A 27,185-nucleotide genomic window follows, 5' to 3' on the forward strand; every position below is an offset into this window, starting at 1 on the left:
ACAGTGACTATGCTTCAAAAGTAATTCATTAGCTGTGAAGTGCTTTGGGATGTCCTAACAAAATGAAAGGCATTGCATAAATATAAGTTTTTTCTTACTGATATTCTGAGCTTGTCCAAGGTTTGTTTCTTTTTTGTATCTTTTTTTAACGTTAGATATTCTGGAATTTGTAACTATCTATTCTAACTGGAGTGTGGATTGTTGCCTAGATCTGCTGTCATCTGCAACAGTGTTGCAAATACATCATCAAAACTCTGTGTGGTACATGGAATTTTACAGCACAGAAACAGGTCATTCTGGTCCATGCCAGTGTTTATGCTCCACATGAGCCTCCTCCCACCCTACTTCATCTCACCCTATCAGCATATCTTGTTTTTATTCGTTCCTGGGACGTGGGCGTTGCTGGCAAGACTAGCATTTATTTCCCATCCCTATTTGCCCTTGAGAAGGTGGTGGTGAGCCACCTTCTTGAACCCCTGCAGTCCGTGACGTGAAGGTACTCCCATAGTACTGTGAGGATGGGAGTTCCAGGATTTTGACCCAGCAACGCTGATGGAATGGCGATATATTTCCAAGTCAGGATGGCATATGACTTGGAGGGGAACTTGAAGGTGATGGTGTTCCCATGCGCTTGTTGCCCTTGTCCTTCGAGGTGGTAGTGGTCCCGTGTTTGGGAGGTGCCGTCGCAGAAACCTTGGTGAGTTGCTGCAGTATATTTTGTAGACACTGCAGCCACGATGCACCGGTGGTGGAGGGAGTGAATGTTGAAGGTGGTGGATGGGGTGCCGATCAAGCGGGCTGCTTTGTTCTGAATGGTGTCGAGCTTCTTGAGTGTTGTAGGAACTGCGCTCATCCAGGCAAGTGGAGAGTATTCCATCACACTCCTGACTTGTGCCTTGTAGATGATTGAAAGGCTTTGGTGAGTCAGGAGGTGAGGTACTTGCTGCAGAATACCCAGCCTCTGACCCGCTCTTGCAGCCACAGTATTTATGTGGCTGGTCTAGTTAAGTTTCTGGTCAATGATGACCCCAGGATGTTGACGATTGAATGTCACGGGGTAGTGGTTAGACTCTCACTTGTTGGAGATAGTCATTGCCTGGCACTTGTGTGGCACAAACGTTATTTGCCACTTATCAGCCCAAGCCTCAAAGTCAATGCAAGCGGGCATGGACTACTTCATTATCGGAGGAGTTGCAAATGGAACTGAACACTGTGCAATCATCAGCAAACATTCCCACTTCTGACCTTATGACGGAAGGGAGGCCATTGATGAAGCAGCTGAAGATGGTTGTGCCTCGGACACTGCTCTAAGGAATCCTTCTATTCTCTTTTCCCTCATGTACTTATGTAGCTTCCCCTTAAATACATCTATGGTATTCCCCTCAACCATTCCTCATGGAAGCAAGTCATCATGAATAAAATGATGACCAGACACACACATACTAGGCTACAAGAGCAGGTCAGAGGCTGGGTATTCTGCAGCAAGAGTCTCACCTCCTGAATTTCTGAATTGGATTTATTAGTGACTATCTTATCTTTATGGCCCCTAGTTTTGGACTTCCCTTCGAGTGGAAACATCTTTACGTCTGCCCTATCAAAGTCATCTCTCAGTCTTCGCTTTCCATCCTACCTTTTACAAAATCCTTGTAAATCTTTTTTGCACTTTCGCCATTGCCCCTATATCATTTTTGTAATATGGAGACCAGAACTGTGTAAAGTACTCCAAGTGTAGTCTAACCGAGGTTCTATACAAATTTAACATAACTTCTCTGCTTTTGAATTCTTATTTCTCTAGAAATAAACCCCAGTGCTTTGTTTGCACTTTTTATGACCTTGTTAACCAGCATTGCTATTTTAGTGATTTGTGAATTTGTAGCCCTAGATCTCTTTGCGCCTTTACCCCTTGGCCTGGATTTTGGGGTTTTTGGGCAAAAATGCAAGTGATACGTGAAAATTACCATTTTCGCAGCGTTACCAATTTAAGGCCTAACTTTCGGCACTTGGTATCTTGTAAAGGGAGGTGTTGCACTATTTTCGGGGCGTAATAACGCAATCCTTGCCAACTTTATTGCGGGGCCGGGAGCGCTGTGAGAGAGGTCTTGGGGCGGGGGGGGGGAGGATTCCAAAAACATTACCAAGACCCTTACCTAACAAATCGCTACAAAAAAAATTTAAAATAAAAACTTTAACTTACCTTTTTTACAGGTTTTGTAACTTACCGCTGCCAGCAGAGTTGCACCGCTAGGTTTTACCTGTCAGTACTCAGGGCACGACATACAGGTCGGGTGAGTGCCGAAACTCGAACAGTAACACAATCCAAGTCGTTGCATGTCCGGCGCTGCTCTCCCCGGCGGTGCTTCCAAGTGGTGCGGAAAACAAGGAACTGAGGATCGCGACCGGGTTTTCGCCGTGGAGGGTCAAAACGCGGCGAAAACACGGTCGCAAACCACCCGAAAATCCAGGCCTTAGACTCTTATTTTTCAAGGAGTAGGTTCCTACCAAAATGCACCACCTCTCGCTTATCGATATTGAAATTAATTTGCCATTTACATGCCCATTCTGCAAGCTTATTGATGTCTTGTATTCTGTTGCAGTCTCCTCAGTATTAACTATACCCTCAATTTGTTCATGGAATGCTGTTTCCTCTATCAGGGATGTCCAAACTTTTGTTTTTGAAGAGCCTCATGGGCTATATATACAAGGTTTAACTTCATTTCTTTATGGTTTGGTGCTGTTCATTATTTAGTTGCTTGATTTTGATATATTTGATTATTGTAACTAAAATCTGGTCTCTCTGCATTGTTCAGGTAAAGATGTCCCGTCAGATACATTCTCGGAGAATTGAAGGATTAGACAAGAATATTTGGTAAGTTGATGTCTAGCCTATGGTGTAAGTTACCGATTACAAACAGACATCGAGGAGCCTTGCCTGCTGCCAGATTTCAATGGATGGAATATCATGGGGCAACACATCTGCCACTTTCCGATAAATGCTCTGACAGTGGCAAGATTCCTAACAGTGGATGCTCAAAAAATTTATAATGCAAAGGTGGTGATGTGTAAACCGCTACACTTTCATGACTCAGTACTTTTTATAGCTTTATGTAACTTTGTTTTTGATTAAAGTTTTAAAAAAAATGAAAAATGAGTATGCTTCAAGTGACACAGTGCATCTAAGGACAAATGGAGTGGGCCACAGAGGGTGCTGCAGCTCAGTTGGCCTTTGCGGGAGATACAAAATGGAGGTGATCCTGTTGCCCATTTTTCAGGAGGGAATATTCTGAGGTTGGGTTTGCCTGCAGCACTCTTGAACCTGTTAGCAGTCAGTTGTAAAGCAGAATATCTAGCGATGCCTGATACCTAGTGACCCCTCACAGCAGGGCTGTTGTGCTGAGTACCAGGGAGAAAGGGGTGGATCTAGCTAAAACATTTCTGGTATGTTTTCTTTCCAATGTTTTCAGGATAGAATTTACACAGCTTGCTGCTGACTATCCAGTTGTCAACCTGGGGCAGGGATTTCCTGACTTCTCGCCTCCGAATTTTGTAAAAGAAGCTTTCACGAGGGCCATAAACAGTGACCTGAACCAGTATACCAGGGCTTTTGTGAGTATTTATCTCGGAGAATGCAGCAAAACAGGATCACTCCGTGCACTGCAGGGTTATTGAACTAACTTTGAAGAGCAGCTTTATAATTCAGTTTGAGATGGGCCATTTAGTATTAATAGAATACTCCCAAACGATGTTCACTGTGCTCGGATGCATGCAGCCAACACCCTGCTCAATGTTAATAAGAACATAAGAAATAGGAGCAGGAGTAGGCCATACTGCCCCTTGAGCCTGCTCCGCCATTTAATATGATCATGGCTGATCCGATCATGAACTCAGGTCCACTTCCCTGCCCACTCCCCATAACCCCTTATTCCCTTATCGTTTAAGAAACTGTCTATTTCTGTCTTAAAGTTATTCAATATCCCAACTTCCATAGCTCTCTGAGGCAGCGAATTCCACAGATTTACAACCCTCTGAGAGAAGAAATTTCTCCTCATCTCAGTTTTAAATGGGCAGCCTCTTATTCTAAGATTCTAGTCTCCCCTATCAGTGGAAACATCCTCTCTGCATCCACCTTGTCAAGCCCCCTCATAATCTTATACGTTTCGATAAGATCACCTCTCATTCTTCTGAATTCCAATGAGTAGAGGCCTAACCTACTCATCCTTTCCTCATAAGTCAACCCTCTCATCTCTGGAATCAACCTAGTGAACCTTCTCTGAACTGCCTCCAAAGCAAGTTTATCCTTTCGTAAATATGGAAACCAAAACTGCACGCAGTATTCCAGGTGTGGCCTCACCCATACCCTGTATAACTGTAGCAAGACTTCCCTGCTTTTATACTCCACCCTCTTTGCAATAAAGGCCAAGATTGTATTGCTGTACCTGCATACTAACCTTTTGTGTTTCATGCACAAGGACCCCCTGGTCTCGCTGTACTGCAGTACTTTGCAATCTTTCTCCATTTAAATAATAACTTGCTCTTTGATTTTTTTCTGCCAAAGTGTATGACCTCACACATTCCAACATTATACTCCATCTGCCAAATGTTTCCCACTCATTTAGCCTGCCTACATCCTTTTGCAGATTTTTTGTGTCCTCTTCACACATTGCTTTTCCTCCCATCTTTGTGTCATCAACAAACTTGGCTACATTACACTCAGTCCCTTCTTCCAAGTCGTTAATATAGATTGTAAATAGTTGGGGTCCCAGCACTGATCCCTGCGGCACCCCACTAGTTACTGATTGCCAACCCGAGAATGAACCATTTATCCCGACTCTGTTTTCTGTTAATTAGCCAATGCTCTATCCATGCTAATATATTACCCCCAACCCCATGAACATTTATCTTGTGCAGTAACCTTTTATGCGGCACATTGTCAAATGCCTTCTGGAAGTCCAAATACACCACATCCACTGGTTCCCCTTTATCCACCCAGTTCATTACATCTTGAAAGAATTCCAGCAAATTTGTCAAACATGACTTCCCCTTCATAAATCCATGCTGACTCTGCCTGACCGAACTTTGCCCTTCCAAATGTCCTGCTGACTGCTTCTTTAATAATGGACTCCAACATTTTCCCAACCACAGATGTTAGGCTAACTGGTCTATTGTTTCCTGCTTTTTGTCTGCCTCCTTTTTTAAATAGGGGCATTGCATTTGCAGTTTTCCAATCTGCTGGGACCTCCCCAGAATTCAGGGAATTTTGGTAAATTCTGATTCTCATTCTGATCGCACAAAATGATCAGGGTAATGGAATGCTGAATGTCAGGTCTGACTTTTTCATTGAGCCAACTGATAACTAAAAATACAGTATATCTTTGATAGATTGAGTAGACTGGGTCTTTACTCATTGGAGTTCAGAAGGATGAAGGGTGATCTTATAGAAACATTTAAAATAATGAAAGGGATAGACAAGATAGAGGCAGAGAGGTTGTTTCCACTGGTCGGGGAGACTAGAACTAGGGGGCACAGCCTCAAAATACGGGGGAGCCAATTTAAAACCGAGTTGAGAAGGAATTTCTTCTCCCAGAGGGTTGTGAATCTGTGGAATTCTCTGCCCAAGGAAGCAGTTGAGGCTAGCTCATTGAATGTATTCAAGACACAGATAGATAGATTTTTAACTAATAAGGGAATTAAGGGTTACAGGGAACGGGCGGATAAGTGGAGCTGAGTCCACGGCCAGATCACCCATGATCTTGTTGAATGGCGGTGCAGGCTCGAGGGGCTAGATGGCCCACTCCTGTTCCTAATTCTTATGTTCTTATGTTCTTATCTTTTCTAATTTTTATTTTCAGTCGATGCTGATTACGCCTTCATACTCCTACATTATCCATGTCGAAATGGGAATGGCTTTTTAACATAGAAAATAGGTGCAGGAGTAGGCCATTCGGCCCTTAGAGCCAGCACCACCATTCAATATGATCATGGCTTTTCAATTTTACAACTTCAGTACCCCATTCCTGCTTTCTCTCTATACCCCTTGATCCCTTTAGCCATAAGGGCCACATCTAACTCCCTTTTGAATATATCTAACGAATTGGCCTCAACAACTTTCTGTGGTAGAGAATTCCACAGGTTCACAATTCTCTGAGAGAAGAAGTTTCTCCTCATCTCAGTCCTAAATGGCTTACCCCTTATCCTTAGACTGGTTCTGGACTTCCCCAACATCGGAATTATTCTTCCTGCATCTAACCTGTCCAATCCTGTCAAAATTTTATATGTTTCTAAGAGATCCCCTCTCATTCTTCTAAATTCCAGCGAATACAGGCCTAGTCGATCCAGTCTTTCTTCATATGCTAGTCCTGTCATCCCGGGAATCAGTCTGGTGAACCTTTGCTGCACTCCCTCAATAGCAAGAATGTCCTTCCTCAGATTAGGAGACCAAAACTGTACACAATATTCAAGGTGTGGCCTCACCAAGGCCCTGTACAACTGCAGTAAGACCTCCCTGCTCCTATACTCAAAACCTCTCGCTATGAAGGCCAACATGCCATTTGCCTTCTTCATCGCCTGCTGTACCTGCATGCCAACTTTCAATGGCTGATGTACCATGACACCCGGGTCTCGTTGCACCTCCCCTTTTCCTAATCTGTCACCATTTTAAATATGTATTTTTTTAAATTGTTATGTTAAATGTATTTTTTATGTGATCCCCATTCATGCTTATGGGACTTCCGTACATATGGAATCCTGTGGCCACGAGCACCCTGACACGTGATGGTGGATTGTGAAAGAAAAATAGCCGCCGCTCCCACCCACCCCTTCAATTGCCTAATGTGTAAAGGCACACTCTGGATAATATAGAGGAAAAGGTCCATAATCTGCTGAATGCAGTTGCTGGATCATTACAAATGGCCTCAGCACCTCTGAGCAAGAGGTGGAAAAATCACCTGGCGTTCCTGCTTCTGACTGCTTTCCAATTGCAGGAAGGTGTATGTGAATTACATGTCAGAACAGAATCAGACTTTGCCGTTCAATAGTTTACTGACACTCGCTGTCTAGCTTAACACATGAAGGATGGTCACTTGGACAAGATGTCGGGGAGGGTGGCCAGTACAAACAAGAGTCAGCTTTGTAAAACATTAGTTTGGCCCCAGCTGGAGTATTGTGTCCAATTCTGGGCACCACACTTTAGGAAGGATGTGAAGGCTTTGGAGAGGGTACAGAAGAGATTTACTCGGAATGGTTCCAGGGATGAGGGATTACAGTTACATGGATAAACTGGAGAAGCTGGGATTGTTCTCCTTGAAGTGGAGAAGGCTAAAAGGAGATTTGATAGTGGTTTTTAAAATCATGAAGAGTTCAGATAGAGTAAAGAAAGAGAAACTGTTTCCAATGGCTGAGGGGTCAATAATTAGAGGATACAGATTTAAGGTGATTGGCAAAAGAACCAGAACTGACACGAGGAAAAACTTCTTAACATATAAAGTGGTTATGATTTGGAGTGCACTGCTTGATAGGGTGGTGGAAATAGTAGCCTTCAAAGGGGAATTGGATAAATGCTAGAACAAGGAAACAAATGCAGGGATATGAGGAAAAGGAGAGTGGGACTAACTGGATTGCTCTTCGAAAGGGCTGGCACAGACTCTATGGGCTGAATGGCCTCCTGTGCTGTACTATTCTATGATTGTATGATTCAGTACCTGTGGAAAGATAGAGAGAAAATTTAAAAGAAAGAAGGGGGAAATTGGGGGCGGGGGAGGGGGAGGGGAGCGGAGAGAGTTTAATATTTGAACTAAGTTCCATAAGCAGGACAGGTTTTGAAATGCTCCATCAATGACCATTCACTTTCTTTTCCCTGTCCATTTCAGTTAGGATTTTATTCCGTTTTTCTGATCCATCTTCTGCCTCTTAGTTAACTCCGCCTCCAGCCAAAACTGAAACAGAACAGTAGAGAGAATGGGATACTTCAACTTGAATATCTTATGCTTGCATTCAACTCATTGATGGGAAATCCTGCTATTTTCTTGTTACAAATGTCCTAGAGAGGAGTTCCTGATTGCATTAACACGAAGGATAAGGCCAAAGTCAGTATGGTGGATATCTTGATTTGTTGCATAGATGGTAAATATTGATGTTAATAAATTAATTTAATCTCCATGTCATCAATTTTGATTTTACAAACTTATGTAAAATTCAAGTTTGCAAATCAGAGATGCAAGTGCATGATACAGAATTAATCCTCATTAAATCCTATCCTATACCACTCAAAGTCACGCTTGCCCATCACCCCTGTTCTCGCTAACTGTTCCCCAGTGCCTCAAAGTTAAAATTGTCATCTTCATGTATAAATTCCTCCATCATCTCAGCTCTCCCTATCTCTGCAACCTCTTCCAGCTCTACAACTCCTCCTCTTCCCCCCCCCCCCCCCCCCCCGCTGAACTCTTATTTCCTCTGACTCTAACCTCGCGTGAATCTTCCTCTCTCTTTTCTCAACCATTGCTGGCCATGCCTTCAGCCGTGTATGTTTCACTCTCTGGAATTTCCTCCTTAAATCTCCTCTGCCTCTCTACAACCCCAATCCTTCTTTAAGACCCTCATTAAAAGCCACTTCTTCAATCAAGGTTTTGGTCACTGCTCTAAATCTCTCCTCTATCTTTGCGCCTCCGTGAAGTTCCTTGGAATGTTTTTCCATGCTAAAGGCGCTATATAAATATCACGAGGAGTGATGTGCTCAAGAAACAGCCTCACAGACTGACCGTAAAGCAATTCCAACTGCTTATTTTTGCTTTTTAGACATTTTGTCTCTCTCTTTCCCTCTACTAATTCTGGTTCTGGCAATATTTCAGAAGTGGTGGGCTTTGAATTCATGCCCACAGACATAAGAACATCATAGGAGCAGGAGTAGGCCATTTGGCCCCTCGAGCCTGCTCCACCATTTAATAAGACCATGGCTGATCTGATCCTGGCCTCAACTCCACTTCCTCGCCTGCTCCCCATAACCTTTGACTCCCTTATCATTCAAAAATCTGTCTATCTCCACCTTAAATATATTCAAAAATATATGTGGAGCAGCAGATCTCCTGAGAACCATAAGTAAAAGTGAAGTGGGCAGTAAGTGACCATATTATGAATGCCACTGGTTTACAATCTGGTAAAAGGATTACAATTGGATATGGTAGTGTTTATGGTACTAGGAGATCATGAATTCAGCACCCAGCAAGCAGTTGTAAAATTGGTCATTTGTGAGCACAAACAAAAATAAATGACCATGAAAGCTGGATTGTGGTAAAACCTATTTGATTCACTAATGTCTTTCAAGGAAGGGCACCTGCCACACATTCTGACCTACACGTAGGGCCCAAGTTTCGGCCTCAGTTGCTCCTGATTTTTTGGAGCAACTGGTGTAGAATGGAGTATCTTAGAAATTCAAATTCTCGGCATTTAGTTTGCTCCAGTTCTAGTCAGTTGGAACAGTTTCACTTTGGAACAGAATTTTTTTTTCAAAAGGGGGCGTGTCCGGCCACTTACACCTGTTTTCAAAGTTTCGGCAGTGAAAACTTACTCCAAAACTAACTTAGAATGGAGTAAGCGAAGATTTTTATACGCTCGAAAAAACCTTGTCTACACTTTAGAAAATCAGGTGTAGGTTACAAATCAGGCGTAGGGAATGGGGGGTTTAAAGGGAAGTTTACAAACATTAAACACTTCAGTATTACAAATAAAGAGCTATAATCAATAATAAATGATAAAAACATCAATAAATCAACCAATAAATCAATCAAAAAAAATTAATAAGAAATAATTTTTTTTTTCAATCAATAAATAAAACATTTTCTACTTACCGACTGCATCACCGGGAGCCCTCCAACAGTGTGCTGGGATGCCCCCCCCCACCCAGTGTGTCTCTGTCAGTGTCTCTATCTCTCTGTCTGTGTGTGTCTCTCACTCTCTGTCTGTCAGTGTCTGTGTTTCTGACAGCGAGGAGGGGGGTAGAGGGAAAGAGGGGGGGGCCAGGGGGAGGGAGAGAGGGAGGGGGGGGAGGGAAGGGGGAGGGGAGTGGAGGAGAGAAAGGGGTGGAGGAGAAGGGGAAGGGGGGGAGGAGAGGGGGAAGGGGGGGAGGAGAAGGGGAAGGGGGGGAGGAGAAGGGGAAGGCGGGGGAGGGGGAGGAGAAGGGGAGGGGGGAGGAGAAGGGGAGGAGGAGGAGAAGGGTAAAGGAGAGGGGGGGAAGGAGAGGGGGGGGAAAGGAGAGGGGGAGGAAAGGAGAGGGGGGCGGAAGGAGAGGGGGGTGGGGGGGTGGTTGAACGGGCCGGGCCCAAGACTTCGGGCAAGGCCCGTCCCCAGCATCAGATTGACAGGTAGGTGCCGTCGGGTCGGATCCGGGGTTCGGGGTCGGGAGCACGGGTCGGGTCGGGGGGGGGCGGCGGAGGGAGGTCGGTTCGGGTCGGAGGGAGGGAGCGAGAGGGAGGTCAGGTCGGGGGGAGGGGACGGTCGGGAGCGCGGGTTGGGTCGGGGGGGTGGTGGTGGGAGGGTGGTCGGTTCGGTTCGCGTCGGGGGGGGAGGGAGGACAGGTCGGGTGGTTGGGAGGGGGGGGGAGCGGAGCACGGGTCGGGTCCAGTCCGGGGGGTCGGATCGGGTCGGGTCCGGTCCGGGGATGGGGGGGGGGGGCGGTGGGGGGGGAAGCGAGAGTCGAGTCGGGTCTGGAGGAAGCAGGAGCTGGGCGTGGGAGGCAGCCTTATGCACACAGCCCCAGTGAGGCTAGGGGCTGCGTGCTTCGGGCCCCTCCCACACAGTTTTGGGCGCCTGGAGCTACTGCACATGCGCGCCCACGTTAGCGTGCATGTGCAGAGGTCCCGGCACTGTTTTCAGCGCAGGGACCTAGCTCCGCCCCCCCCCCCCCCCAACAGCTCGTGCTGCGCCGCGCCTGACTCAAGAGGACCTGCAGGGAGCCGGAGAATCTATAAGTTTTTTTTAGACGCACTTTGTGGCGCGAAAAACGGGCGTCCAGGTCGGGGCTGCGCCGTTCTAGGCGCGGCCCGAAACTTGGGCCCGTAATGTTACACACTATGTGGTTGATTCTTAGTTCCCTCTAAAATGGTTTAGCAAGTTGTAAAATTCAAGGCAACTAGTGATGAGCAGCAAATATGACTTTGGCAGTGCTGCCCATATCCTGAACAAATTTGACTCTGATTTTTAAGATCAGATCTGTAATGCTGGCTTTTATGTGCAAAAAAAACCCATTAAATATTTTTTTTTCTAATCAGTATTTTACACAAATGATAGCTTAAAATTTTTTTCAACGTATTTTTCAAGGATTTTCTGACCAATGAGTTATTTTCGTAAAGTAGTTAAGCTCGGTTACACCAGAAATTATTAATGTTGGGACTTCCATTTATGAGTTCAGTAAAAATGCATTGTATTTCCATCATGCTGCTTAAATTGTTCTGGGATGTTCAGATGAGACGTTAAACCGAGGCCCCGTCTGCTCTCTCAGGTGGACGTAAAAGATCCCATGGCACTATTTCGAAGAAGAGCAGGGGAGTTATCCCCAGTGTCCTGGCCAATATTTATCCCTCAATCAACATAACAAAAACAGATTATCTGGTCATTATCACATTGCGGTCTGTGGGAGCTTGCTGTGCGCAAATTAGCTGTCACATTTCCCACATTGCTACAGTGACTACACTCCAAATGTACTTCATTGGCTGTAAAGCACTTTAAGTCGTCCGGTGGTCGTAAAAGGCACTATATAAATGCAAGATTTTCATTTCTTTTCTTTCCTTCGCCCCTTTCAGGGTCACCCTCCACTCGTAAAGATCCTAGCAAAGTTCTTTGGGAAATTACTGGGACAAGACATTGACCCATTCAGAGAAGTGCTCGTGACAGTTGGGGCATACGGAGCCCTATTCTGTTTCTTCCAAGCACTGATTGACGATGAAGATGAAGTAGGTGGAAATTGTTGAAGCCCCAGTAAAGTTAGACTCATTGTAGCAACAGTAGAGTATTGCCATTGATGCTAACTTTTCATTGCTGTTGAACCTTTTTTAGGTGATACTCCCAGTTTTTAAATTAACCAACTAAAGGTTTTCTAATTATTGGATTGTATTTGAGCCCAGTTTAGTTAATTATGTAGACGTAGGTTTAATGAGGGCTGCTATTAATTAGCACAAACTGTTTTTTGATCTGTAAAAATTGCAGAGTGTGATCTGCATGCACAATCCATTTTTCTTTTAAAAATCACGTACCTTTGTTTTAAACCAGTGTGATTAACATCACGGGAGGCCCTACTTGGAGGAGCTTTCAGAGCCTGATCACATGAGGAAACTAAAGATGCTTTTACATTCTATCAATTCAATCAAGTCTCCTTCTGTTCAGTGTGAACAAAGCCAGCTCCTCTATCAGAAGCGATAAATATAAACGCACCATAAATTATCGGTAGAGGTGCAGAAACACACAGCTGAAGTCTCCCATTTTAATCCACTTGGTTGGTTCTATATCTCCTCAATCCTGAGGCTTTTTCTAAAAGATCCTTCTTTCGATTTGGTGGGCTTTTGTGGTGTTTGCTCACTCCTGGGCCCCAACATCCCCAGCAATTGCTCATGTTTTATCCGTAGAAAATTAAATGATGTTTTGGATAATAAATGAACAGAAGCCATTACCTTCTCGTGACGCTTGGATCCAACTGTGTAGCTTAGCTACAGTTGATCATTTTATACCGCACGCTACATTGTTCAGCTTATTAGATAGCTTTTACAATCTATTTTCAGTCCTAGATTTTGTAATCATTTTTTACGAGGAATTGCTACCGTTAAAAAGACAGAGCTGAATGACCCAATGCAGAAAAAAGAAACATTCCCACAACAAAACCATAGTTAACGAGTTAAATTGAATGACCAAAACCAACCTCGAATGAAAAACATCCCTCACCGGCTCCTTCAATGGCTCAGTTAGCAAACTGAAAGTCTAACTCAGCCATACAGACCAGAAGGTACTAGGTTTGATTCCTAGTCTGTGCTGAATGAGCTGATCTCGGCATCAACTGGGTGCCAGCAGCAGCAGCACTACAATTAGCTTCAGTGCCCTGGGTTAGGGAGGGGAAAAATCAGCCTGGATTCCCACTCTTGATTGAGACCAGTTTCTCTTGTTCCAATACAGGTGATTATTATTGAGCCTTACTTTGACTGTTATGAACCAATGGTGCGAATGGCAGGTGGCCGGCCAGTGTTTATCACACTGCATCCGGTGAGTCTGTGCAGCCAAATCAAAGTGTATACCAATTGATTTTGTATTTAATTCACTGAATAGAATGATAGTACAATTCATGCCTCACTTAATATGTTTATTATTATTACAGTGGGTGCTCAGTCATTGAGTATATTCAAGACAGAGATGGATATATTTTTGTATATTAAGGAACTCGAGGGCAATGGGGATAGGATGGGAAAGTGGAGGTAGACGATCAACCACGATCTTATTGAATGGCGGAGCAGGCTCGAAGGTCCAAATGGCCTACTCCTGCTCCTATTTCTTATGTTCTTGTGTTTATTTTTTCATTCCTGGCTTTGCTTAGAAAAGGTACCAAGTTAAATAAATTGCGTCTAATATTCTCTGCTCAAGGAAGGTGCACTCAGCAGACCTTGAAGAATCCTGAACAATGACGTACAATTAAATAAAAAAATTGTAGAGCACTCTTAATTCAAAAATCCTTCACATGCCAATGTTTTCCTGATCCAAGCCAGAAATGAATACTAAAGCTGATCGTGCACGCTAGCCCTGGTCGAGCGTTGCTATTCTCAAATTGCTGCGTTTGATGTAAAATACGAAACTTAGATTTTTATGTGAGATGAGATCCTGCTGTTCTGCAAGGTGGGGGACAAACATATAAACACGGTAACGAATGATTTTCTACCCATAGCACCAACTGACCATACACTGCCAATTGTGTTCGAAAATGCATCAGGCTATTCTAAGCACCAGATTTAGGGGGTTAACTAGAAAGGTAGTTTCCCAGAATTTTTCAGCATGCCTTTGCCAAAGGCTACATGCAATTCGGACTCTGCAATAAGGATACGCTTTGTTGAAATAGCAGCTTAAGACATGTGCTGTAAAAGCACAGGTGTTTGCTGCTCATCCTTTGAGCCTTCAATGCATATTGCCGAGTAATAACAACTAATTTCAAAATGATTCCTGATGCAGTAGTTTTAAGATTGCCTCTTGTGTTTACAGTGTCTAATTCTCATTTAATGGGCTAACAGTAATGTAATGAATGTAATGATTCAAAAGACTTGTTACTGTAAACTGCCTCAGGTGTAAACCTGATCCAACTTTATTCGCACCCAAAGTAACCCACGTGACATGGTACCCGCGCTTATATACCAGTGATCACGCACGCGCGCGTACAGCCCGATAACCTCCGACAGTGGCGCCCCCTGGTGTCTGGTGACCCCAAGCATAAATACATAACAACATCCCTTTTCAAGATCTTAATATCAGTCGTTTTACAAATTAAGACGATCTGGGACTTTCCGCTCAAGAGTTGATTGTCTCAGTTCAACATAAGTTCTAGGCGAGCGTTCCGAGTCAGTTGTAACTGAAGGCTGAGTAACTGATCTGGTGGGAGTGGTAATGACCACATCAGAGACTGGAGGTCCAGTTTCAATAATGCCAGCAAAGTCCTCTGATGAATGAACATTGGTTGGTTGGTCACTGTCTGCATCTTCCTCAAGCGATTCCAGTTCATCTGTGTGCCGCAGTTTTATCTGATCAACATGTTTCCTGCATGTTTGCCCATTCCCGAGCTCTGTTACCCTCCTTGGCTGTAACAGTACAGGCGATCCACTTTGGACCTTGACCATAATTCAGTACATAAACCGGATCGTTGACAGAGATGTCACATGACAGCAGCATGATCATGATACCCTAGCTGACTTTGACGTCTGTTTTCAACACGATCATTCAAATCGGGATGAACAAGAGAGAGCTTGGTCTTGAGATTTCTCTTCATCAGTAGTTCAGCAGGGGAGACCCCAGTTAAGCGTATGAAGTCTGGTCCTGTAACTGAGCAGTATACAGGATAAGCGAGTCTGTAGTGAACTCTTGAGTTACACATTTCATACTCTGCTTGATCGTTTGAACAGCACGCTCTGCTTGACCATTAGAAGCAGGTTTGAATGGGGCTGGCCTCACATGTTTAATACCATTGAGTTTCATGAACTCTTGAAACTCCAGACTTGTGAAGCAAGATCCGTTGTCGCTCACAACAATGTCAGGCAAACCATGAGTAACAAACATGACACGAAGGCTCTCGATAGTAGCTGTAGACGTACTGGATGACATAATAACACACACTATCCACTTTGAATATGCATCCACCACAACAAAAATCATCTTTCCCAGGAAAGGTCCTGCAAAATCGATGTGGATCCTTGACCTTGGTTTAGATGGCCACGACCAAAGACTCAGCGGAGATTCCGCTGGTACTTTATTTAGCTACATGCAAGTATTGCACTGATGCACACATGATTCCAGATCAGAGTCAATTCCAGGCCACCATACATGAGCCCTAGCAATGGCTTTCATCATGACAATACCAGGATGAGTGCTATGTAGTTCACGTACAAATTTTTGTCTACCTTTCTTAGGCATAACAACACGATTACCCCACAGTAAACAATCTGACTAAATGGACAGTTCATCTTTGCGATGGTTGTAAGGTTTGGTCTCATCACACAATTCATAGGTATTGCAGACCAATCACCACTGAGGACACAACGTTTCACAACTGATAAATTGGGGTCATGGCTGGTCCAGATCCTAACTTGTTGAACAGTGACAGGAGTTCCTTCACTCTCAAAAGCATTCATTACTAACAGTAGATCTACAGATTGAGGCGTCCCAACCTCAGGTGTGGGCAACGCCAGATGACTCAGTGCATCGACACAATTCTCAGTGCCAGGTCTATGATGAATAACATAATCATAGGCAGACAATGTCAACACCTACCTCTGGATACGGGATGATGCATTGGTATTAATATCTTTGTTTTCCGAAAACAATGAAATAAGTGGCTTGTGATCCATTTCGAGTTCAAAACGAAGACCAAACAGGTACTGATGCATCTTTTTGACTCCATACACACAGGCCAAAGCTTCTTTTTCTACCATGCTGTAAGCTCTTTCTGCCTTTGACAAACTTCTCGAAGCATACGCAACAGGTTGTAGCTTACCTGACTCATTTGCTTGTTTGAGTACACAGCCAACCCATATGATGAAGTATCACAGGCCAATACAAGACGCTTACACAGATCAAAATGAACAAGCAACTTGTTTGAACAGGGCAGATTCTTAGCTTTCTCAAAGGCTCTATCTTGAGACACACCCCAGACCCAGTTGTCGCCTTTTCTGAGTAGCACGTGCAATGGCTCTAACAAAGTGCTCAATCTGGGTAAGAAATGACTAAAGTAATTGAGTAGCCCAAGGAATAAACGCAGCTCCGTCACATTCTGAGGCCTGGGTGCATTTTTGATGGCCTTGGTTTTCGACTCAGTAGGCTGATGCCATCAGCAGCAATCTTCCTCCCCAGGAATTCAACTTCAGGTGCCATGAAGACACACTTCGAACGTTTCAGCCTGAGTCCCACTTTGTCCAGACGATGTAGGACTTCTTCAAGATTATTCAGATGTTCAGTAGTGTCGCGACCTGTGACCAGAATGTCATCTTGAAACACGACAGTTCTAGGAACGGACTTCAGTAAGCTCTCCATATTCCTCTGAAATATGGCTGCAGCCGAACAAATTCCAAAAGGACACCTGTTGTAGACAAGTCCTTTGTAGGTGTTGATGCAGATGAGTTTCTTCAAAGTGTCGACAAGCTCCTGTGTCATATAGGCCGACGTTAGATCTAGTTTAGTGAACGACTTTTCACCAGCTAGCATGGCGAACAGGTCATCAGCCTTCAGTAACGGGTACTGATCCTGTTTCGAAAATTGGTTAATCGTAACCTTGTAGTCTCCACAAATCCTGACAGTGCCATCACTCTTCAACACAGGAACAATAGGACTGGCCCACTCGTTAAACTCGACCAATGATATGACCCCTTAACGTTGAGTCTGTCAAGCTCAATTTCAACCTTCTCCCTCATCATGTGGGGAACAGACCGAGCTTTATGATAGACAGGCCTTGCATCAGAATCCAGGTGAATCTACACCTTAGCTCCAGTAAAATCACCAATGCCTGGTTCAAACAAAGAAGGAAACTTCTTCAACACTTGAGCACACAAAGTGTCATCCACCGATGACAACGCTTTGATATAATTCCAATTCCAATTCCACTTGATTTTCTCGAGCCAATTCCTGCCGAACAGCGTTGGACGATCCATAACGGTAGATCATGAACACACCATTATATGACACCTTGACTACTGCACTGCCAATCACCGGTATGAGTTCCTTAGTGTAAGTACGCAATTTGGCATTGACTGGACTCAGCTTAGGCTTCACAGCCTCAGTGTCCCACAGCTTGTCGAATGTCCTTTGGCTCATTATCGACTGACTCGCACCCGTGTCCCACTCCATCGATACCGGCACGTCATTCAGCTTCACATTAACGATTATCGGCTGGCTCCTTCCCAAGAACGAATACAGACCATACACTTCCTACTCGGGTGTGTATCCGGGCCAGCACTGAACTGGTCATCATCAGCAATGTGATGAGTGGCAGCACGCTTGCTCAGTTGTGGGCACATTCTCTGAAGATGCCCCACTTTCGAACAGCCATTACAGGAGTACTGTTTAAACCGACACTGATGAGGTCGATGATTGCCCCCACAACGGCAACAGGGTGAAATCGGATTCGTACCAGTTGGCGGACTTTGAGCAGCTACAGGTTTCACATAAGCAGTCGAGTGGGCCCTGCTATAAGCAGCTCTGCCAGACAATCTTGTTTCCAGTACTTGCCGTGGAGCTCCGACTCTTCGATGATATCTGCCTCAAATGATCATCAGTTGTCATGCATGCCTGGGCAGCCGCAATGGCCTTGTTCAAATCCAGCGTTTCTGCAGCCAATAACTTCCGAAGAATCATGGTTGATGCCTATCACAAAGAAATCTCGCAGCACGCTCTTCCAACACGTTTCCAGACTTACACGGCGCAGCAAGACGGCGCAGCAAGACGGCGCAGCAAGACGGCGCAGCAAGACGGCGCAGGTCGGCCACGAATCCCGACACATCCTGGCCCTCAGCACCAACATGCTGTAGAAGCGATAGCGTGAGATGATGATCCCCTCTTTTGGCTTAAGATGGTCACGCACCAAAGCACACAAATCCCCATATTCTTTGTCCATTGGACGTAAAGGTAAGAGAATATTCTTCATGAGGCCATAAATTTTTGGACCACAAACGGTGAGGAAAACTGCCCTGCACCAAACTGCGTCAGCATCTCCCTCCATTTTGTTGGGCAAAATACTGATCCAAGCGGTCGATAAAATCCGCCCAATCCTCGCCATCCGCGAATCTCTCCAGAATTCCAATCGTGCCCATTGTACATGCGAAGGTTCTTAAGTTACCTCGTCGCCAAATGTAATGAATGTAATGACTCAAAAGACTTGTTACTGTAAACTGCCTCAGGTGTAAACCTGATCCAACTTTATTTGCGTCCAAAGTAACCCGCGTGACATGGTACCCGCGCTTATATACCAATGACCGCGCACACGCGCGTACAGCCCGATGACCTCCAACAGTGGCGCCCCCTGGTGTCTGGTGACTCCAAGCATAAATACATAACAAGTAACAAGCTGCTTTCTGTCTATGACTGTCTCAACTGGGAACATCACCACCTGCAAGTTCACCTCCAAGTCACACACCATCCTGACTTGGAAATAGATCACCGTTCCTTTATTGTTGCTGGGTCAAAAACCTGGAACACCGTACCTAACAACACTGGGAGTACCTTTACCGCACGGACTGCAGCGGTTCAATAAGGCGGCTCACCACCACCTTCTCAAGGGCAATTAGGAATGGGCAATAAATGCTGGCCTTGCCAGCGACGCCCACAACGCATGAATGATTAAAAAAAAATGTAATTAATAGAACTTATGGTTTCTAAATTGTGTCTCAACCTCTGACATCAATCTCACGTGCATTTTAGCTGTGTATCAGTGGTAATCACAGGTGCGCCTGCTGCATGAAATAAGCTTGAGGGTCCTGATGTGTTATCCTGACTAGAATTGACAACATTCTATACAGAACCGAACTCTTTGGAATAAGAGAAGAGTGAGATTGCCTGTATATTCTTGAGATTGTCTTCAAGTCATCACACAATTGTGAATTTAGTGTCTGAAAGACTATTTAGGACTTTTGCTATTATTGCCGTAGATAGCGTAAATTGTATCCATGAATGGGAATTATATTTTATATTATAGAACACTTATTTGTCTTTTGCCTAACTTTTGTAAAACCCTTTTCCGAGCAGCACCAACAGCAGATGATGGAATTAAAATTGAATTGCGCAGATAAGATGGGGGGGGTGGGGGGGGCGGGGGGTGGGGATGGGAGACTCTTGTTGACAATGCAGAAGTACTGTCTACAGATTACAAAGTTAAAAGGTTATCTATTGTTCCTTCAGAAACCAGTATCTGGAAGGTTGACGACCAGTGCTGACTGGGTATTGGATCCTGCTGAACTCGCAAAGAAATTCAGCAAACGTACTAAAGCAATCATCATCAACACTCCAAACAACCCTCTTGGCAAGGTAACAGTGAAGAGGAACTGTGCAGTTACAGGCTGCCTTATGACAGCTGTGAGTGATTAAGGTTTATTTAAGACCTTTGTTTGTTGTGGATTCAAGTCCGAATCCTAGAATATGTGTGCTACATACACGAAGAAGGGTTGTTTAGTTCTTCTCTAGAGCATTTTCAGTAGCCTTAGGGATAGAATATCTCATCTCCGTTCTTTCCTTCATTAGACCAATGTCAGATGTAGACATCTATTTGATGGATAGTGGAATTGTTTGAATTGGAAAGCCTGTTAATATAAATCATTGTGTGTATTTATTGATGATCTACTACTAAATGCCATTCTGTTCAAACATTTAGTATATATCATCATCATAGGCGGTCCCTCAAAATGAGGATGACATGCTTCCACGTCAAAAAGGGATGAGTTCACAGGTGTTTCAATGAAGGACATAATATTCCAGATCCCGAACTACATGTTGAAGGGTGGAAGATGCCTGTGCGTGGATTTTTTTAACGTGTGGTGGCCGTTGCACACCAGCCACCACACGGGCTTGACAGAGCTAGGTCTTGGACCAGTGGCAAGGATTAACAAGGTATATATACTATTTGTATATACAGTCATTCTGTGGAATTGCACACAGAGGCAATACCATGTGCTGTGTTCAGGTCAAGTAGGGTTAGCGGTTGGGGGATAACTCGACAAAGGCGGGGAGGGTCGGGGATGAGGGAGGAGGGGAAGTTGAGCTGCTGTCTGACTAAGTGACAGAGTTTACCAGATGCTGCTTGGAAGGATCCAGTTGCAAAGAAATTCAAGGCAGCTGTGATGTTGACTGATACAGACATTGCTGTTCTTCTGGTGCAAGTGAGCTGCAGGTCTTCAAGTGTCATCTCCTGAAGCAGTGCTGTACAGAGAAATCTAAGTAAGACCGTCTTGGCCTGTACATTCTGATGAGTTGGTACCTACATGTAGGAAACAAGCATCTTCTGTGATGTCTCAGTCTAACTCACTATTATCTAGCCTCTTCTATTTCCTCCTCCTCTTCCTCTTCAAAATATAGAAATAGAGGGATTCTCATTGGGAATCTATGTCCACAGTTCAAAACTGTAATTTCTGCCAAACTGATTAAATATGGCAGAAATAGTGCTAACAGTAGCTCCAGAGGACCAACCAGCTAAAATTAATTTGCAGAACAATTAACCTTTACCTCCGACAAACCAAATGTCCTTCTCAATGTGGCATCCCCCTCAAGGGCACTGCCGTGTTACTCATACTGCCACTTATATAGAGGAGGTTTTGCCTGGGGTCGGGTTGGGCTGAAAGTTGGCGAAATGCAGCGGGAAGATTAGCCATGCCTACCTGATTCCACTTTATATATGACAGGGCAGACTCCTAGCAGAGATTAAAGAAGAATATTGGATTTTAGGGACGAAAACTCTGGTGCAATTTTTCTGGAGCAGGTTTGAGGCGGTCGGCCTTGCCACCCCATTTTATTCCGTTTAGTGCTCCTAACGTGCTCAAAAATGCTAGGTACTTCAAAGGAAAATTCAGTCCATAAGCTCTCAGTATAAAATCACTGGGCTCAATTTTGCTTAAGCCCGTTTTCTGGCGTATTGCCAGAGTTACGCCCATTTTTCTAGGCCAGAAATGCGGCAGAAATATTTTGCCAAAGTTTCCCCGATGTATAATTCAAATTTGGCGCCACATAGCGTGTCCAGTCGCCTTGGGGGGGGGGGTGCAGCCTGCTGTCTACGCTGAAAAAACGATGCCACACCTTCTGCACATTTGCGGGGATAAAAGTGACGTTTTTGTTGTTATTTCAATGGACGCGCATGCGCAGTACAGCTCCGGGTTGGCAATCGGCCATTTTTAATGAGCCAGTTGTGTGTGTGACAACGAACTGGAGCAATACAAGATGCAACGAGGTGCAAGGACCAAGAATTTCTTACAGGATGAAGTGGAGGCACTAGTTACTGTGATTGAGACCAGATGGCAGGAGCTGGATACCAGCAGAGGTCACATAAAAGTTCCACCCAAAGAAATACTCGACGTGGGTGAGGGAGGCCTCCTGCCCAGCAGCCTACGGGCTCTGATGTTCCTCATGCGATGATGTTGAATCAATTGTTTCCACGTAGCGCCATGATGCAGAACGCTCTCGCACATGGTATGGCATTGTCAGTATTACACCCATAGTTAAATTTCACCTTTGTAAGAAGCTCAAAATGGCAGGAAAGCAGGCAGGACAGGTTCTTTGTTCTCTCTCCCTAAGGTCTGTAAAGATGGACCACACCCAGGTCTTGTGACTTCTCCTCTTTCCCCCCCCCCCTCCCCAACTCATTGCAGTCTTGTGACTTCTCCCCTTCTCCCGCCCACCCCCACAACTCATTGCAGTCTTGTGCCCAGTGCAGCAGCCTTCCGATCGGCACCTCCCCCCCCCCCCTGGGCTTGTTTTCCACATGAGCCCCTGTGTCTGGGCGTGGGGCAGATTCTCCAGCCCTGTTTGAAGACGTTCGGTGGTGGCATGTGAGTAAAAAAAAAAATGAAAACTTCAGAAATCCAAGAAACTTCCATGTACTCCGTTGAAAGGTAAAAAAAGTTGAACTTTATTATGGATATTTAAAGTGTTCTCGACTCCCTCCAAAAACTTCGATGAAAAACAATGGCGTCTATCAGCGCCAATTTTTCAATGTGTGCTGCTTTCTATTAACCCACCAGAAGGTTTTTCGGGAGTGGCCAGCTACACCGACCTAGGATTAAAAATTTGGGGGCAAACTGCGAAAAATGATGAAAACTGGCGCAGACGAGGGAACCCCCTAATGCGTCAAAAAAGTTCAACCTAGAAAAATCGTAACTAAAGCAGTTACGCGGCGCAAATTCCAGGGGGAAACTTTGAATTAAATACTTACGCCAGAAAAAAACGCGCACCAAAAAAAACAGCGCAAATGACCCGGGAAAATTGAGCCCACTATTTTGTTAGCAGCTGGGGAGTTAAAGCACTTAGCTGAAACCTTAACAAAACCTCTATTACAGCACCACCTACAGGCGGAACAGGTATTAGCAGGATATTTAAATGGAAAAATGCCATCCAGTTTTTCTGACTGGAGAGAAATATGCAGTGGGGTCCCCCAGAGGTCAGTATTAGACTGTTGCTTTTCTTGTTATATATAAATGACCTGGACTTGGGTACAGGGAGTACAATTTTGAAGATCGCAGATGATAAATAGAAACATAGAAAATAGGTGCAGGAGCAGGCCATTCAGCCCTTCTAGCCTGCACCGCCATTCAATGAGTTCATGGCTGAACATGAAACTTCAGTACCCCCTTCCTGCTTTCTCGCCATACCCCTTGATCCCCCGAGTAGTAAGGACTTCATCTAACTCCCTTTTGAATATATTTAGTGAATTGGCCTCAACTACTTTCTGTGGCAGAGAATTCCACAGGTTCACCACTCTCTGGGTGAAGAAGTTTCTCCTCATCTCGGCCCTAAATGGCTTACCTCTTATCCTTAGACTGTGACCCCTGGTTCTGGACTTCTCCAACATTGGGAACATTCTTCCTGCATCTAACCTGTCTAAACCCGTCAGAATTTTAAACGTTTCTATGAGGTCCCCTCTCATTCTTCTGAACTCCAGTGAATACAAGCCCAGTTGATCCAGTCTTTCTTGATAGGTCAGTCCCACCATCCCGGGAATCAGTCTGGTGAATCTTCGCTGCACTCCCTCAATAGCAAGAATGTCCTTCCTCAAGTTAGGAGACCAAAACTGTACACAATACTCCAGGTGTGGCCTCACCAAGGCCCTGTACAACTGTAGCAACACCTCCCTGCCCCTGTATTCAAATCCCCTCGCTATGAAGGCCAACATGCCATATGCTTTCTTAACCGCCAGCTGTACCTGCATGCCAACCTTCAATGACTGATGTACCATGACACCCAGGTCTCGTTGCACCTTCCCTTTTCCTAATCTGTCACCATTCAGATAATAGTCTGTCTCTCTGTTTTTACCACCAAAGTGGATAACCTCACATTTATCCACATTATACTTCATCTGCCATTCATTTGCCCACTCACCTAATCTATCCAAGTCACTCTGCAGCCTCATAGCATCCTCCTCGCAGCTCACACTGCCACCCAACTTAGTGTCATCCGCAAATTTGGAGATACTACATTTAATCCCCTCGTCTAAATCATTAATGTACAATGTAAACAGCTGGGGCCCCAGCACAGAACCTTGCGGTACCCCACTAGTCACTGCCTGCCATTCTGAAAAGTACCCATTTACTCCTACTCTTTGCTTCCTGTCTGACAACCAGTTCTCAATCCACGTCAGCACACTACCCTCAACCCCATGTGCTTTAACGTTGCACATTAATCTCTTGTGTGGGACCTTGTCGAAAGCCTTCTGAAAGTCCAAATGTACCACATCAACTGGTTCTCCTTTGTCCACTTTACTGGAAACATCCTCAAAAAATTCCAGAAGATTTGTCAAGCATGATTTCCCTTTCACAAATCCATGCTGACTTGGACCTATCACGTCACCATTTTCCAAATGCGCTGCTATGACATCCTTAATAATTGATTCCATCATTTTACCCACTACTGACGTCAGGCTGACCGGTCTATAATTCCCTGTTTTCTCTCTCCCTCCTTTTTTAAAAAGTGGGGTTACATTGGCTACCCTCCACTCGATAGGAACTGATCCAGAGTCAATGGAATGTTGGAAAATGACTGTCAATGCATCCGCTATTTCCAAGGCTACCTCCTTAAGTACTCTGGGATGCAGTCCATCAGGCCCTGGGGATTTATCGGCCTTCAATCCCATCAATTTCCCCAACACAATTTCCCGACTAATAAAGATTTCCCTCAGTTCCTCCTCCTTACTAGATCCTCTGACCCATTTTATATCCGGAAGGTTGTTTGTGTCCTCCTTAGTGAATACCGAACCAAAGTACTTGTTCAATTGGTCTGCCGTTTCTTTGTTCCCCGTTATGACTTCCCCTGATTCTGACTGCAGGGGACCTATGTTTGTCTTTACTAACCTTTTTCTCTTTACATACCTATAGAAACTTTTGCAATCCGCCTTAATGTTCCCTGCAAGCTTCTTCTCGTACTCCATTTTCCCTGCCCTAATCAAACCCTTTGTCCTCCTCTGCTGAGTTCTAAATTTCTCCCAGTCCCCGGGTTCACTGCTATTTCTGGCCAATTTGTATGCCACGTCCTTGGCTTTAATACTATCCCTGATTTCCCTTGATAGCCACGGTTGAGCCACCTTCCCTTTTTTATTTTTACGCCAGACAGGAGTGTACAATTGTTGTAATTCATCCATGCGGTCTCTAAATGTCTGCCATTGCCCATCCACAGTCAACCCCTTAAGTATCATTCGCCAATCTATCCTAGCCAATTCACGCCTCATACCTTCAAAGTTACCCTTCTTTAAGTTCTGGACCATGGTCTCTGAATTAACTGTTTCATTCTCCATCCTAATGCAGAATTCCACCATATTATGGTCACTCTTCCCCAAGGGGCCTCGCACAATGAGATTGCTAATTAATCCTCTCTCATTACACAACACCCAGTCTAAGATGGCCTCCCCCCTAGTTGGTTCCTCGACATATTGGTCTAGAAAACCATCCCTTATGCACTCCAGGAAATCCTCCTCCACCGTATTGCTTCCAGTTTGGCTAGCCCAATCTATGTGCATATTAAAGTCACCCATTATAACTGCTGCACCTTTATTGCATGCACCCCTAATTTCCTGTTTGATGCCCTCCCCAACATCACTACTACTGTTTGGAGGTCTGTACACAACTCCCACTAACCTTTTTTGCCCTTTGGTGTTCTGCAGCTCTACCCATATAAATTCCACATCATCCAAGCTAATGTCTTTCCTAACTTTTGCATTAATCTCCTCTTTAACCAGCAATGCTACCCCACCTCCTTTTCCTTTTATTCTATCCTTCCTGAATGTTGAATACCTCTGGATGTTGAGTTCCCAGCCCTGATCATCCTGGAGCCACGTCTCCGTAATCCCAATCACATCATATTTGTTAACATCTATTTGCACAGTTAATTCATCCATCTTATTGCGGATACTCCTTGCATTAAGACACAAAGCCTTCAGGCTTGTTTTTTTAACACCCTTTCTCCTTTTAGAATTTTGCTGTACAGTGACCCTTTTTGTTCTTTGCCTTGGGTTTCTCTGCCCTCCTCTTTTCCTCATCTCCTTTCTGTATTTTGCTTTTGCCTCCTTTTTGTCTCCCTCTGTCTCCCTGCATTGGTTCCCATCCCCCTGCCATATTAGTTTAACTCCTCCCCAACAGCACTAGCAAACACTCCCCCTAGGACATTGGTTCCGGTCCTGCCCTGTACTGGTCCCACCTCCCCCAGAACCGGTTCCAATGCCCCAGGAATTTGAATCCCTCCCTGCTGCACCACTGCTCAAGCCACGTATTCATCTGCGCTATCCTGCGATTCCTACTCTGACTAGCACGTGGCACTGGTAGCAATCCCGAGATTACTACTTTTGAGGTCCTACTTTTTAATTTAGCTCCTGGCTCCTTAAATTCATTTCGTAGGACCTCATCCCTTTTTTTTACCTATGTCGTTGGTACCAATGTGCACCACGACAACTGGCTGTTCACCCTTCCTTTTCAGAATGTCCTGCACCCGCTCCGAGACATCCTTGACCCTTGCACCAGGGAGGCAACATACCATCCTGGAGTCTCGGTTGCGGCCGCAGAAACGCCTATCTATTCCCCTCACCATTGAATCCCCTATCACTATCGCGCTCCCACTCTTTTTCCTGCCCTCCTGTGCAGCAGAGCCAGCCACGGTGCCATGAACTTGGCTGCTGCTGCCCTCCCCTGATGAGTCATCCCCCCCAACAGTACTCAAAGCGGTGTATCTGTTTTGCAGGGGGATGACCACAGGGGACCCCTGCACTACCTTCCTTGCACTACTCTTCCTGCTGGTCTTCCATTCCCTATCTGGCTGTGGACCCTTCTCCTGCGGTAAGACCAACTCACTACACGTGATACTCACGTCATTCTCAGCATCGTGGATGCTCCAGAGTGAATCCACCCTCAGCTCCAATTCCACAACGCGGACCGTCAGGAGCTCGAGGCGGATACACTTCCCGCACACGTAGTCATCAGGGACACCGGAAGTGTCCCTGAGTTCCCACATGGTAGAGGAGGAGCATAACACCCGACCGAGCTCTCCTGCCATGACTTAACCCTTAGAAACACTTAAATTGGCAACAACAATGTTAAAAGTTACTGACTAATATAAAAAAGAAAAAGAAAAACTACTCACCAATCACCAGCCAATCACTTACCCCCTAGGCTGTGACGTCACCTTTCTGTTTTTTTCTACTTCTTTTTTGTCTTCTCCCTGTAGCTGCACAGGTACGCCTCTCGCCGACCCCGGACTCACGCCTCAGCGACCACGAACTCCCGCTGCCTCTCGCG

At 45.0% G+C, this 27,185-nt stretch overlaps 1 protein-coding gene across 2 annotated transcripts in view; it reads left to right on the forward strand.

Moving 5' to 3' along the window:
- The first annotated feature begins 2,209 nt into the window (after positions 1-2,209).
- Positions 2,210-27,185, forward strand: part of LOC139232881 (kynurenine--oxoglutarate transaminase 1-like) — a 37,805-nt gene continuing 12,829 nt past the window's right edge. For both annotated transcript variants that reach the window (XM_070863372.1, XM_070863371.1), the window contains exons 1-6: positions 2,210-2,285; positions 2,808-2,866; positions 3,462-3,603; positions 11,787-11,936; positions 13,147-13,233; positions 19,609-19,734. In XM_070863372.1, coding sequence (XP_070719473.1) covers positions 2,814-2,866; positions 3,462-3,603; positions 11,787-11,936; positions 13,147-13,233; positions 19,609-19,734 — 558 coding nt within the window. In that variant the 5' untranslated portion in view covers positions 2,210-2,285; positions 2,808-2,813. The remainder of the gene's footprint in view (positions 2,286-2,807; positions 2,867-3,461; positions 3,604-11,786; positions 11,937-13,146; positions 13,234-19,608; positions 19,735-27,185) is intronic.

Source organism: Pristiophorus japonicus, chromosome 20 (assembly GCF_044704955.1).
Source record: "Pristiophorus japonicus isolate sPriJap1 chromosome 20, sPriJap1.hap1, whole genome shotgun sequence".
Lineage (NCBI taxonomy): Eukaryota > Metazoa > Chordata > Chondrichthyes > Pristiophoridae > Pristiophorus > Pristiophorus japonicus.